Source organism: Oncorhynchus nerka, linkage group LG10 (assembly GCF_034236695.1).
Source record: "Oncorhynchus nerka isolate Pitt River linkage group LG10, Oner_Uvic_2.0, whole genome shotgun sequence".
In the NCBI taxonomy this organism is placed as follows: domain Eukaryota; kingdom Metazoa; phylum Chordata; class Actinopteri; order Salmoniformes; family Salmonidae; genus Oncorhynchus; species Oncorhynchus nerka.
The window spans coordinates 32767080-32780675 of NC_088405.1; the positions used below are offsets into that span (position 1 = coordinate 32767080).

The 13596-nt window shown below is 44.1% G+C and overlaps 1 protein-coding gene across 3 annotated transcripts in view; it reads left to right on the plus strand.

The window, feature by feature from the left end:
• Positions 1 to 451: 451 nt before the first annotated feature.
• shtn1 (shootin 1) overlaps positions 452 to 13596 on the plus strand; it is a 57910-nt gene continuing 44765 nt past the window's right edge. For all 3 annotated transcript variants that reach the window (XM_065023232.1, XM_065023230.1, XM_065023231.1), the window contains exons 1-3: positions 452 to 587; positions 6468 to 6520; positions 7347 to 7407. In XM_065023232.1, the coding sequence (XP_064879304.1) occupies positions 515 to 587; positions 6468 to 6520; positions 7347 to 7407 (187 nt within the window). In that variant the 5' untranslated portion in view covers positions 452 to 514. The remainder of the gene's footprint in view (positions 588 to 6467; positions 6521 to 7346; positions 7408 to 13596) is intronic.

Consider the following 13596-nt stretch of genomic DNA (forward strand, 5'->3'; position numbering starts at 1 on the left):
AACCAGAGAGAGATCAATCGGGTCCGGGCTTTGGCTGGGCCACTCAAGGAGAGAGAGAGACCTGAAAATAGCTGTGCAGTGACGCTCCCCATCCAACCCAAAAGCCTGAGAGGATCTGCACAGAAGATTGGGAGAAACTCCCTTAATACAGGTGTGCCAAGCTTGTAGCATCATACCCAAGAAGACTCCAATTTGTACACATTTCTAAAAACTAGTTTTTGCTTTGTCATTATGGGTATTGTGTGTAGATTGATGAGGGGAAAATACTATTTCATTCATTTTAGAACAAGGCTGTAGCATAACAAAATGTGGAAAAAGCCAAGGGGTCTGAATACTTCCCGAATGCACTGTAGTTCCAAGTCAACACAAACCCTTGATCAAGGGAAAAAACAAGCATTCGAAGCCTAGTTCAGATTTAACAATGGCCAAAGGTGAGATTTGTGCACAGGTGTGTCGCGGTATCAAGGTATTTCCTGTTGCACGTAATGTGTAACCACCTCGATGTGTACTGTAAATGTACTTTATCACAATGGCGGCCCAAGAGGAACTATTTCAAATGAAAATCATTACAGAGCTGTCCAATCAAGGTAAGAGTTATTCTTAGTCGCATGGCTAGGTTAGAGTGAAGGCTGTAGCTTTCTGTTCGAAATATTCGTTATGTATTTGCAGTTCGATGACTCCAGCTCTTTCATAGGATATTTTTAACCGTTGACATTAAACATGGATACGTAGCCAATTTTTTCGGTGTGGTTCGAGGCATGTAAATAACACGTCTTCAACTCGAATGTAACCTAACTTGAATTAAACGTATGACTTTTTTGTCTTCATTTGTGTCTGTACAGTTTAGTACTCATTAGTTAGAGCGCTGTTGTTGCGTTCAGGGCAAGGGAAAATTGTGTAAGGAATAATGTAGCCTAGCTTTATCTGAGGGGTCTTATCTATGTTTTCAATGTTTTTTTGTTTATTTTGCACACATTTTTAATTTGCCCTTGCTGAAGAAAGACCTTGCCATATCTATTGAATAACAATAGTAGACTTCTGAGGAAGTTCTCAGGCGTCATTCTGGGTCTTTAGCCATATATATATATATATATATATATATATATATATATATATAACTTCCTCAGAAGTTCTAGGCTTATTTCTCTCACCACAAATCAGACATGAATTGACAACGGATGGTCATCACACTTGATTTAAAAACTATCTTTCTGTTCCTCATATTTCTTTATTCAATAAATGTTTCCAGACACATCGCAAGGGGGAATAACAAAAGGTGCATACGAGGTCAGTGTGGTCTGAATACACATTGAGTGTGCAACTGCAGCAAAAATGAATCACTACATTCAGAGAGAGGAGGCGTTGGGGGTAGGGTGCGGTAAGCCAGCATGATGTGGTGTTAGAGCAGCAGTGTTGAGTATTCACGTGACCTTGAATGTTGTACTCTAAAGGAAATAGTACTTGACCAGGTTTTTCAGAATCTACTAAGAAACCAATGCTGATTATGTTACATAAACACTGAACAGAAACAGAAAACGCAACATGTAAAGTGTTTCATGAGCTGAAAAAAAGATTCCAGAAATTGTCTCTCAAATTTGGTGCACAAATTTGTTTACATCCATGTTAGTGAGCATTTCTCCTTCGCCATTATATTCCATCCACCTGACAGGTGTGGCATATCAAGAAGCTGATTAAACAGCATGATCATTAAACTGGTGCACCTTATGCTGGGGACAAAATCAAATCAAATGTATTTATATAGCCCTTCGTACATCAGCTGATATCTCAAAGTGCTGTACAGAAACCCAGCCTAAAACCCCAAACAGCAAGCAATGCAGGTGTTGAAGCACGTTGGCTAGGAAAAACTCCCTAGAAAGGCCAAAACCTAGGAAGAAATCTAGAGAGGAACCAGGCTATGAGGGGTGGCCAGTCCTCTTCTGGCTGTGCCGGGTGGAGATTATAACAGAACAGGACATGGCCAAGATGTTCAAATGTTCATAAATGACCAGCATGGTCAAATAATAGGTCTGGGACAGGTAGCACGTCCGGGGAACAGGTCAGGATTCCATAGCCGCAGGCAGAACAGTTAACTGGAGCAGCAGCACTGCCAGGTGGACTGGGGACAGCAAGGAGTCATCATGCCAGGTAGTCCTGAGGCATGGTCCTAGGGCTCAGGTCCTCCGAGAGAGCGAAAGAGAGAGCATACTTAAATTCACACAGGACACCGGATAAGACAGGAGAAGTACTCCAGATATAACAAACTGACCCTAGCCCCCCGACACAAACTACTGCAGCATAAATACTGGAGACTGAGACAGGAGGGGTCAGGAGACACTGTGGCCCCATCCGATGATACCCCCGGACAAGGCCAAACAGGAAGGATATAACCCCACCCACTTTGCCAAAGCACAGCCTCCACACCACTAGAGGGATATATTCAACCACCAACTTACCATCCTGAGACAAGGCCGAGTATAGCCCACAAAGATTTCCACCACGGCACAACCCAAGGGGGGCGCCAACCCAGACAGGAAGATCACATCAGTGACTCAACCCACTCCACCCCTCCTAGGGACGGCATGAAAGAGCACCAGTAAGCCAGTGACTCAGCCCCTGTAATAGGGTTAGAGGCAGAGAATCCCAGTGGAAAGAGGGGAACCGGCCAGGCAAAGACAGCAAGGGCTTTTCTTTGCTCCAGAGCCTTTCCGTTCACCTTCACACTCCTGGGCCAGACTACACTCAATCATATGACCCACTGAAGAGATGAGTCTTCAGTAAAGACTTAACGTTTGAGACCTAGTTTGCGTCTCTCACATGGGTAGGCAGACCATTCCATAAAAATTTAGCTCTATAGGAGAAAGCCCTGCCTCCAGCTGTTTGCTTAGAAATTCTAGGGACAATTAGGAGGCCTGCGTCTTGTGACCATAGCATACGTGTAGATATGTACGGCAGGACCAAATCAGAGAGATACTGTAGGTAGGTGCAAGCCCATGTAATGCTTTGTAGGTTAGCAGTAAAACCTTGAAATCAGCCCTTGCCTTGACAGGAAGCCAGTGTAGGGAGGCTAGCACTGGAGTAATATGATCAAATCTTTTGGTTCTAGTCAGGATTCTAGCAGCCGTATTTAACACCAACTGAAGTTTATTTAGTGCTTTATCTGGGTTGCCGGAAAGTAGAGCATTGCAGTAGTCTAACCTAGAAGTAACAAAAGCATGGATGAATTTTTCTGCATCATTTTTGGACAGAAAGTTTCAGATTTTTGCAATGGATGATGGAAAAAAGCTGTCCTTGAAACAGTCTTGATATGTTCGTCAATAGAGAGATCAGGGTCCAGAGTAACGCCGAGGTCCTTCACAGTTTTATTTGAGACGACTGTACAACCATTAAGATTCATTGTCAGATTCAACAGAAGATCTCTTTTGTTTCTTGGGACCTAGAACAAGCATCTCTGTTTTGTCCGAGTTTAAAAGTAGAAAGTTTGCAGCCATCCACTTCCTTATGTCTGAAACACAGGCTTCTAGCGAGGGCAATTTTGGGGCTTCACCATGTTTCATTGAAATGTACAGCTGTGTGTCATCCGCATAGCAGTGAAAGTTAACATTATGTTTTCGAATGACATCCCCAAGAGGTAAAATATATTGTGAAAACAATAGTGATCCTAACACGGAACCTTGAGGAACACCGACATTTACAGTTGATTTGTCAGAGGACACACCATTCACAGAGACAAACTAATATCTTTCCAACAGATAAGATCTAAACCAGGCCAGAACTTGTCCGTGTAGACCAATTTGGGTTTCCAATCTCTCCAAAAGAATGTGGTGATCGATGGTATCAAAAGCAGAACTAAGGTCTAGGAACACGAGGACAGATGCAGAGCCTCGGTCTGATGCCATTAAAAGGTAATTTACCACCTTCACAAGTGCAGTCTCAGTGCTATGATGGGGTCTAAAACCAGACTGAAGAATTTCGTATACATTGTTTGTCTTCAGGAAGGCAGTGAGTTGCTGCGTAACAGCCTTTTCTAAAATTTTGAGAGGAATGGAAGATTCGATATAGGCCGATTCGTTTTTCATATTTTCTGGGTCAAGGTTTGCCTTTTTCAAGAGAGGCTTTATTACTGCCACTTTTAGTGAGTTTGGTACACATCCATCCGGTGGATAGAGAGCCGTTTATTATGTTCAACATAGGAGGGCCAAGCACAGGAAGCAGCTCTTTCAGTAGTTTAGTTGTAATAGAGTCTGAGCTTTGAAGGAATACGCAGATTTAAAGAGTCCATCATTTGCTTTCTAACAATCATGATCTTTTCCTCAAAGAAGTTCATTAATTTATTACTGCTGAAGTGAAAGCCATCCTCACTTGGGGAATGCTGCTTTTTAGTTAGCTTTGCGACAGTATCAAAAATAAATTTTGGCTTGTTCTTATTTTCCTCAATTAAGTTGGAAAAATAGGATGATCGAGCAACAGTAAGGGCTCTTCGATACAGCACGGTACTGTCTTTCCAAGCTAGTCGGAAGACTTCCAGTTTGGTGTTTCCGTTCCAATTTTCTGGAAGCTTGCTTCAAGAGCTCGGGTATTTTCTGTATACCAGGGAGCTAGTTTCTTATGAGAAATGTTTTTAGTTTATAAAAGGCAAATCTAAAATGTGCAGTTTTATCACACAATGCCACAGATGTTTCAAGTTTTAAGGGAGCGTGCAATTGGCATGCTGACTGAATGTTCACCAGAGCTGTTGCCAGGGAATTGAGTGTGAATTTATCAACCATAAACCGCCTCCAACGTCGTTTTAGAGAATTTGGCAGTACGACCAATCAGCCTCACAACCACAGACCACATGTAATCACGCCAGCCCAGGACCTTCACATCTTGCTTCTTCACCTGCAGGATTGTGTGAGATCAGCCACCCGGATAGCTTATGAACCTTTGGGTTTGCACAACCGAAAGATTTCTGCACAGCCTGTCAGAAACCGTCTCAGGGAAGCTCATCTGCGTGCTCGTTGTCCTCAACTGAGGTCTTGACCTGACTGCAGTTCGGCGTTGTAACCGACTTCAGTGGGAAAATGCTCACCTTCGATGGCCACTGGCATGCTGGAGAAGTGTGCTCTTCATGGACGAATCACAGTTTCAACTGTACCGAGCAGATGGCAATATGGCGTTATGTGGGTGAGCAGTTTGCTGATGTCAACGTGCCTTGTGATGTGGCTCGTGATGGTGGGGTTATGGTATGGGTAGGCGTAAGCTACGGACAACAAACACAATTGCATTTTATCGATGGCAATTTGAATGCACAGAGGTACCGTGACGAGATCCTGAGGCCCATTGTCATGCCATTCAATCGCTGCCATCACCTCATGTTTCATTATGATAATGCACAGCCACATGTCACAAGGATCTGTACACTGGAAGCTGAAAATGTCCCAGTTCTTCCGTGGCCTGCATACTCACCAGACATGTCACCCATTGAGCATGTTTGGGATGCTATGGATCAACGTGTACGACATTGTGTTCCAATTCCTGCCAATATCCAGTAACTTCGCACAGCCATTAAAGAGAAGTGGGGCATCATTCCACAGGCCACAATCAACAGCCTGATCATCTCTATACGAAGGAGATGTGCCTTGCTGCATAAGGCAAATTGTGGTCACACCAGATACTGACTGGTTTTCTGATCCACGTCCCTTATTTAAAGATATCTGTGACCAACAGATGCATATCTGTATTCCCAGTCATGTGATATCCATATATTAGGGCCTCATTTATTTGCATTGACTGATTTTCTCATGTGAACTGTAACTCAGGAAAATCTTAGAAATTGTTGCATGTTGCATTTATATTTTTGTTCAGTGTAAGTCAGTTATCTTCAACTGTAGTAGTTAATGTTCAGTAGTAGACTTTTATCATACCACTGTGTAGGAATCTATTATTGTTATGCCTCCTGAGAATGAAACATAATGGACCAAGGGACAGCTTCAACATTAAATGATGATTAAAATAATGCGTGTTTTGTTGATGTTTTCGATCTCCTTTCACAGTGGCTATACATTCCAACATCCAGTTCTTTATAAAGATCCAGGCATTCATAGATGCAGCTTTATGGAGCGAACTATACATAAGCCTGCCCAGACCTTGTAAAAAAGCTCGCTCATGAGGCACTGATGTTGGCAAACAGCTGGGTGTGGAACAACCTTTATTCCATGTCTTTCTATATTGATAAACATTATTTTGTGTGGTTTTAATCTAAACTACCTCAAGTATATGTAGCAGAGCATTGAGATAATTGTTAAGGTTTGTGTGAGTATTAGTCATGTTTCACTTAGCATGTGAGGCAGTCATTGGGTTGGAATTAATAGATATGTTTCCACATGGTTGTTCTGTTTTAAGAAACCCAATAAGAGTTCAAGTATGTTTCCTCTTATGGGATGATGAACAGTTGAAGATGACTGACTGGAATCCTTTGATCCCTACAGCTGTCCATGAGTATGAGGGTCTTCAGAGGGAGCATGAGAGAGCCACCATGGAGGTCAGTGTTGTATAAGGCTTGTTATAACTGTTCAGTTAATGTGTATAGGTATCCATGCAACAGGTATTGGGGAGGTGTGCGTAATTTCAACTGTGTTTGCACTTAATGATTGATAGTGATTAATGATGAAAGAAAATAAAGGTTTTCTTATTTTTTTAAATTATTGTACGTGTGAAAGAGAGACTGTGTGTGTGTGTGAGAGAGAGAGAGAGAGAGCGAGAGAGAGATGCTTTATTGTGGTGCTATAGCAGGGCTTAGAATCATGGCAGATATGGCGCTGGAAAACCTGGAGGCAAATTCAATCAGTGCCATTTCCCTACAATTCTCCAGATAGTGGTTATTTTAGCATGACAGACAAAACAAACGAACATAAACTGCCCTGTACATATTATAATACTCAGGACTCTTTAAACTAGCCAGTACTTTCACTGCAATGCTTTCAAGAGAGAAAAGAGCTCATTAATTGTATTATATCAGATTTACATGCTGTTGTGATAAACGTTCAATCTCATATCATATGTATTGTATGCATTGTGCCTCGGAGATATCAGTACAGTCTGAATTTTGGAGGATTTTGCTTTCATCATTTCACTTTCAGCTATGTGGTGGTGGTTTATATAGCACTTGTTAAGGTTCACATAAGGTTCATATTGGGAAGCATTTTTACAGAGTCCATCATCTTCATGACCTCAACTGTTCTCCCACAGAAATGTCGTTCTCAGATTGAGTTCAAGTGGAGTATGATCTTGCAAAGACTGGCTCAATGAAGGTAGGACACCAATGTAAATAAATAAAATGTATCTCTTTTGTGCTTTGGTCATATCAGTGTCAACGGATGGAGGCAGAGAGAGACGAGGCAATCAAAAGGCTTGAAGAGTTTCAAAAAGGTGAGAACATTCAAAAACAAATGTTTTAGTCAAATCCATCTTTCGTCAAAGATGATTGATCTAATATTGATCTGATATTCTTACATATAAGGTTGCTATTGTTTTCCTCGTGGTAACATATGCATAATTGGAAACAAGTCAGGGATTGTACAGGAGGAACTGTAAACACCTACAGTTCTGTTATGTAATGTTTACCATTGCATTCTTTTCATGCTATCAACCACACTATCTCTGCTGCAGTGACCTTTGAACCCTGGACTCACTATGAACAATGTGTGTTTGTCATTTACCTTGGGTAAAAAACACACCCTTTAGGCGGTAACACGGCTTTGTTTACTCTTTTGCTTGCCACTTCTGTCAATGCAAATTGATTAACCTTTAGTTATATCAGAGAAACGTACATGATTTTCTGTTGTAAATTCAGTATGCAAAATGACACTTAAAGCGTCTTCTCTGCTTCTTCTCCACTATTACTGTTTCCTTCCACACATAGAAATGCATTGTATTTCAAGCACATTTGTGTGTATTTTCGCAGGGAATTTTTTTCTTAAAACCAAAATGCTTCACACAAACCACTCAAGCCAGTAATTTGATCTCTGGAATTTTAGAAGGTATAAATATGTCAGAGATGGTTGAAATAGTTGTTCTTTGTAATCACGTCAGTCGAGGGATTTTCATCTGAATAAATGTGGCTTCTGCTCATACATCTAGTATTTCTCCAGCCAAAAAACACATATTTTGTTTGACTTCCAATTTAATAGAGGCTGCCTTGCTATGCCAAGCAGCTGCATATTAGGACCTATTACGTGATTTCATAGCTCTGAGAAAATTGCTCCTATTCACAAAGAAACGACGGGACGAAGAGGGAGAGAAAAAAAGCCCCCAACACACAATCACGTCTTTTCAATTGACGATGGCAAGGTTGATGACAACATGACCATTATGTTATAATGATAAGACCACAAAGGCATCTGCCCCCTCATCAAGGCTTCAGTACGGCTGCAGATACAATTTAATTCACTGCTCTGTCTGCTCGCTGATACCATTATACCGCACGTCAGCACAGGGGTAATCACTGTCTTCCCCGACAGGAGGGAAAAAGAGGGGAGAAAAAGATGGAGCGATGATGGTGAGGCCGAAACGTACAATTAAGACTGCCAATTCTGACGTGTCAGAACCCCAGTTGCCCCGCACTTGTACACTTTCCACTTCCAGGCCTGTTTATTTACCATGCCTACCAGTAATTACAATTAACGTGTAATTTATTTCAAGGCGTCCTTTGCTGGTGTTGAGTGTGTTGGGCATTATGGAGTCTGTGAAAGAGCGGAGCCACAGAGATTCTGGGATGAAACTGTCAGCTAAGTGCTATTGAATGACTTATGTGGAGAGGGTGCAGGAGGAACTTTGATATCGCAGGCACAGACGTTCATCAGGTTTCAATTAGGTGTCATTGGGAAGGGATAGGCCTGTGTTAACGGCATTAATTCCTATTTTTCCCCTTCGACCACAATGTTTAATTAGTTAAGTGGCAGTAAGCCTGTTCTCTTTTATTGGGGTTTGTGATTATTCCTGCAAATGAAGTCAACGTTTAGAGCATTAAGTGTGTCTCTGAAAGTTATTTTTTTTGGCTAAAGGGAGCTTTTATACTTCACAGTTTAAAAAGTCTTACATCAGGGGCTAGAAAATGGTTGCAACATTTTTATATTTTATTCTACAGTCAATCTCATGCCCTTTTGAGTTTCCATCAGCAATTTCCATCAATAAACACTAACTAACCACTCTGTTGAAATGATCCATTATGGTTCTATAATCATTTGCCATGTCTGACCATGAACACACAATGACATTAATTAAATTGTAATAAAATGCACCCATTGTTGCAGGGAGGTTGTTTTCTTTGACCTTCCTATAGTGGTTTTACATAGTCTCAAATGCGTTTTCATAGTTCCACTGATGTTGTGATTTTTCCGGTAAGCAGAATCAATAAGACCTCAGTGGCATTAGTAATATTAGTTAACTTCTTTTTAAATTGAAAAGAGAATATATGTGGTTTATGGCAAATGTCTGACACAAAAGAAACCACAAACATACATACTTACATTTACATTTACATTTAAGTCATTTAGCAGACGCTCTTATCCAGAGCGACTTACAAATTGGTGCATTCACCTTATGACATCCAGTGGAGCAGCCACTTTACAATAGTGCATCTAAATCTTTTAAGGGGGGTGAGAAGGATTACTTTATCCTATCCTAGGTATTCCTTAAAGAGGTGGGGTTTCAGGTGTCTCCGGAAGGTGGTGATTGACTCCGCTGTCCTGGCGTCGTGAGGGAGTTTGTTCCACCATTGGGGGGCCAGAGCAGCGAACAGTTTTGACTGGGCTGAGCGGGAACTGTACTTCCTCAGTGGTAGGGAGGCGAGCAGGCCAGAGGTGGATGAACGCAGTGCCCTTGTTTGGGTGTAGGGCCTGATCAGAGCCTGGAGGTACTGAGGTGCCGTTCCCCTCACAGCTCCGTAGGCAAGCACCATGGTCTTGTAGCGGATGCGAGCTTCAACTGGAAGCCAGTGGAGAGAGCGGAGGAGCGGGGTGACGTGAGAGAACTTGGGAAGGTTGAACACCAGACGGGCTGCGGCGTTCTGGATGAGTTGTAGGGGTTTAATGGCACGGGCAGGGAGCCCAGCCAACAGCGAGTTGCAGTAATCCAGACGGGAGATGACAAGTGCCTGGATTAGGACCTGCGCCGCTTCCTGTGTGAGGCAGGGTCGTACTCTGCGGATGTTGTAGAGCATGAACCTACAGGAACGGGCCACCGCCTTGATGTTAGTTGAGAACGACAGGGTGTTGTCCAGGATCACGCCAAGGTTCTTAGCGCTCTGGGAGGAGGACACAGTGGAGTTGTCAACCGTGATGGCGAGATCATGGGAACGGGCAGTCCTTCCCGGGAGGAAGAGCAGCTCCGTCTTGCCGAGGTTCAGCTTGAGGTGGTGATCCGTCATCCACACTGATATGTCTGCCAGACATGCAGAGATGCGATTCGCCACCTGGTCATCAGAAGGGGGAAAGGAGAAGATTAATTGTGTGTCGTCTGCATAGCAATGATAGGAGAGACCATGTGAGGTTATGACAGAGCCAAGTGACTTGGTGTATAGCGAGAATAGGAGAGGGCCTAGAACAGAGCCCTGGGGGACACCAGTGGTGAGAGCGCGTGGTGAGGAGACAGATTCTCGCCACGCCACCTGGTAGGAGCGACCTGTCAGGTAGGATGCAATCCAAGCGTGGGCCGCGCCGGAGATGTCCAACTCGGAGAGGGTGGAGAGGAGGATCTGATGGTTCACAGTATCGAAGGCAGCCGATAGGTCTAGAAGGATGAGAGCAGAGGAGAGAGAGTTAGCTTTAGCAGTGCGGAGCGCCTCCGTGATACAGAGAAGAGCAGTCTCAGTTGAATGACTAGTCTTGAAACCTGACTGATTTGGATCAAGAAGGTCATTCTGAGAGAGATAGCGGGAGAGCTGGCCAAGGACGGCACGTTCAAGGGTTTTGGAGAGAAAAGAAAGAAGGGATACTGGTCTGTATTTGTTGACATCGGAGGGATCGAGTGTAGGTTTTTTCAGAAGGGGTGCAACTCTCGCTCTCTTGAAGACGGAAGGGACGTAGCCAGCGGTCAGGGATGAGTTGATGAGCGAGGTGAGGTAAGGGAGAAGGTCTCCGGAAATGGTCTGGAGAAGAGAGGAGGGGATAGGGTCAAGCGGGCAGGTTGTTGGGCGGCCGGCCGTCACAAAACGCGAGATTTCATCTGGAGAGAGAGGGAGAAAGAGGTCAGAGCACAGGGTAGGGCAGTGTGAGCAGAACCAGCGGTGTCGTTTGACTTAGCAAACGAGGATCGGATGTCGTCGACCTTCTTTTCAAAATGGTTGACGAAGTCATCTGCAGAGAGGGAGGAGGGGGGGGGGGATTCAGGAGGGAGGAGAAGGTGGCAAAGAGCTTCCTAGGGTTAGAGGCAGATGCTTGGAATTTAGAGTGGTAGAAAGTGGCTTTAGCAGCAGCGACAGAAGAGGAAAATGTAGAGAGGAGGGAGTGAAAGGATGCCAGGTCCGCAGGGAGGCAAGTTTTCCTCCATTTCCGCTCGGCTGCCCGGAGCCCTGTTCTGTGAGCTCGCAATGAGTCGTCGAGCCACGGAGCGGGAGGGAGGACCGAGCCGGCCTGGAGGATAGGGGACATAGAGAGTCAAAGGATGCAGAAAGGGAGGAGAGGAGGGTTGAGGAGGCAGAATCAGGAGATAGGTTGGAGAAGGTTTGAGCAGAGGGAAGAGATGATAGGATGGAAGAGGAGAGAGTAGCGGGGGAGAGAGCGAAGGTTGGGACGGCGCGATACCATCCGAGTAGGGGCAGTGTGGGAAGTGTTGGATGAGAGCGAGAGGGAAAAGGATACAAGGTAGTGTTAGGAGACTTGGAGGGGAGTTGCAATGAGGTTAGTGGAAGAACAGCATCTAGTAAAGATGAGGTCGAGCGTATTGCCTGCCTTGTAAGTAGGGGGGGAAGGTGAGAGGGAGAGGTCAAAAGAGGAGAGGAGTGGAAAGAAGGAGGCAGAGAGGAATGAGTCAAAGGTAGACGTGGGGAGGTTAAAGTCGCCCAGAACTGTGAGAGGTGAGCCGTCCTCAGGAAAGGAGCTTATCAAGGCATCAAGCTCATTGATGAACTCTCCGAGGGAACCTGGAGGGCGATAAATGATAAGGATGTTAAGCTTGAAAGGGCTAGTAACTGTGACAGCATGGAATTCAAAGGAGGCGATAGACAGATGGGTAAGGGGAGAAAGAGAGAATGACCACTTGGGAGAGATGAGGATCCCGGTGCCACCACCCCGCTGACCAGAAGCTCTCGGGGTGTGCGAGAACACGTGGGCGGACGAAGAGAGAGCAGTAGGAGTAGCAGTGTTATCTGTGGTGATCCATGTTTCCGTCAGTGCCAAGAAGTCGAGGGACTGGAGGGAGGCATAGGCTGAGATGAACTCTGCCTTGTTGGCCGCAGATCGAGCGTTTGTATGGTCTGTGCAGAGAGGAGAGAACAGGGATAGACAGACACATAGTTGACAGGCTACAGAAGAGGCTACGCTAATGCAAAGGAGATTGGAATGACAAGTGGACTACACGTCTCGAATGTTCAGAAAGTTGAGCTTACGTAGCAAGAATCTTATTGACTAAAATGATTAAAAATGATACAGTACTGCTGAAGTAGGCTAGGTGGCAGTGGCTGCGTTGTTGACTTTGTAGGCTAGCTGGCAGTGGCTGCGTTGTTGATTACGTTACGTTGCGTTAAAAGAACGACAATAGCTGGCTAGGTAACCTAGAAAATCGCTCTAGACTACACAATTATCTTTGATACAGAGACGGCTATGTAGCTAGCTATGTAGCTAGCTACGATCAAACAAATCAAACCGTTGTACTGTAATGAAATGAAATGAAAATGTGATACTACCTGTGGAGCGAGGCGGAATGCGACCGGGTTGTTGAGTTCTAATCGGTAGACGTTGGCTAGCTGTTAGCTAGCTAGCAGTGTCTCCTACGTTAAGGACGACAAATAGCTGGCTGCGTTGTTGATTCAGGGGCTAGCTGGCTAGCTAGCTAGCAGTGTTGATTACGTTACGTTGCGTTAAAAGAACGACAATAGCTGGCTAGGTAACCTAGAAAATCGCTCTAGACTACACAATTATCTACACAATTATCTTTGATACAGAGACGGCTATGTAGCTAGCTATGTAGACGGTGGGCGTTAGCTAGCTGGCTAGCTGCTGGGCAGATACGTTAGGACGACGAAATACGATAATTACGCAATTATCTTTGATACAAAGACGGCTATGTAGCTAGCTAAGAAGAAATTGCTAAGATTAGACAAATCAAAAACCGTTGTACTATAATGAAATGTAATGAAATGTAATGAAAAGTTATACTACCTGCAGACCGAAGTACGTGATTATCTCTCTGTGTCCTGGTCTCTGTTTAGGTGTGTCTTCAGTTTATGTTCAGCGTTGCTGTGCTGGGCAGTTTGGGAGCGATCGCTGACTTGAGCTCAGAATCCTGGCTGCTAAAAGGGGTTCTGCTGGCCTACTTACACTACCGTTCAAAAGTTTGGGGTCACTTAGAAATGGCCTTGTTTTTGAAAGAAAAGCAAAAAAAAAAATTCCATTAAAATAA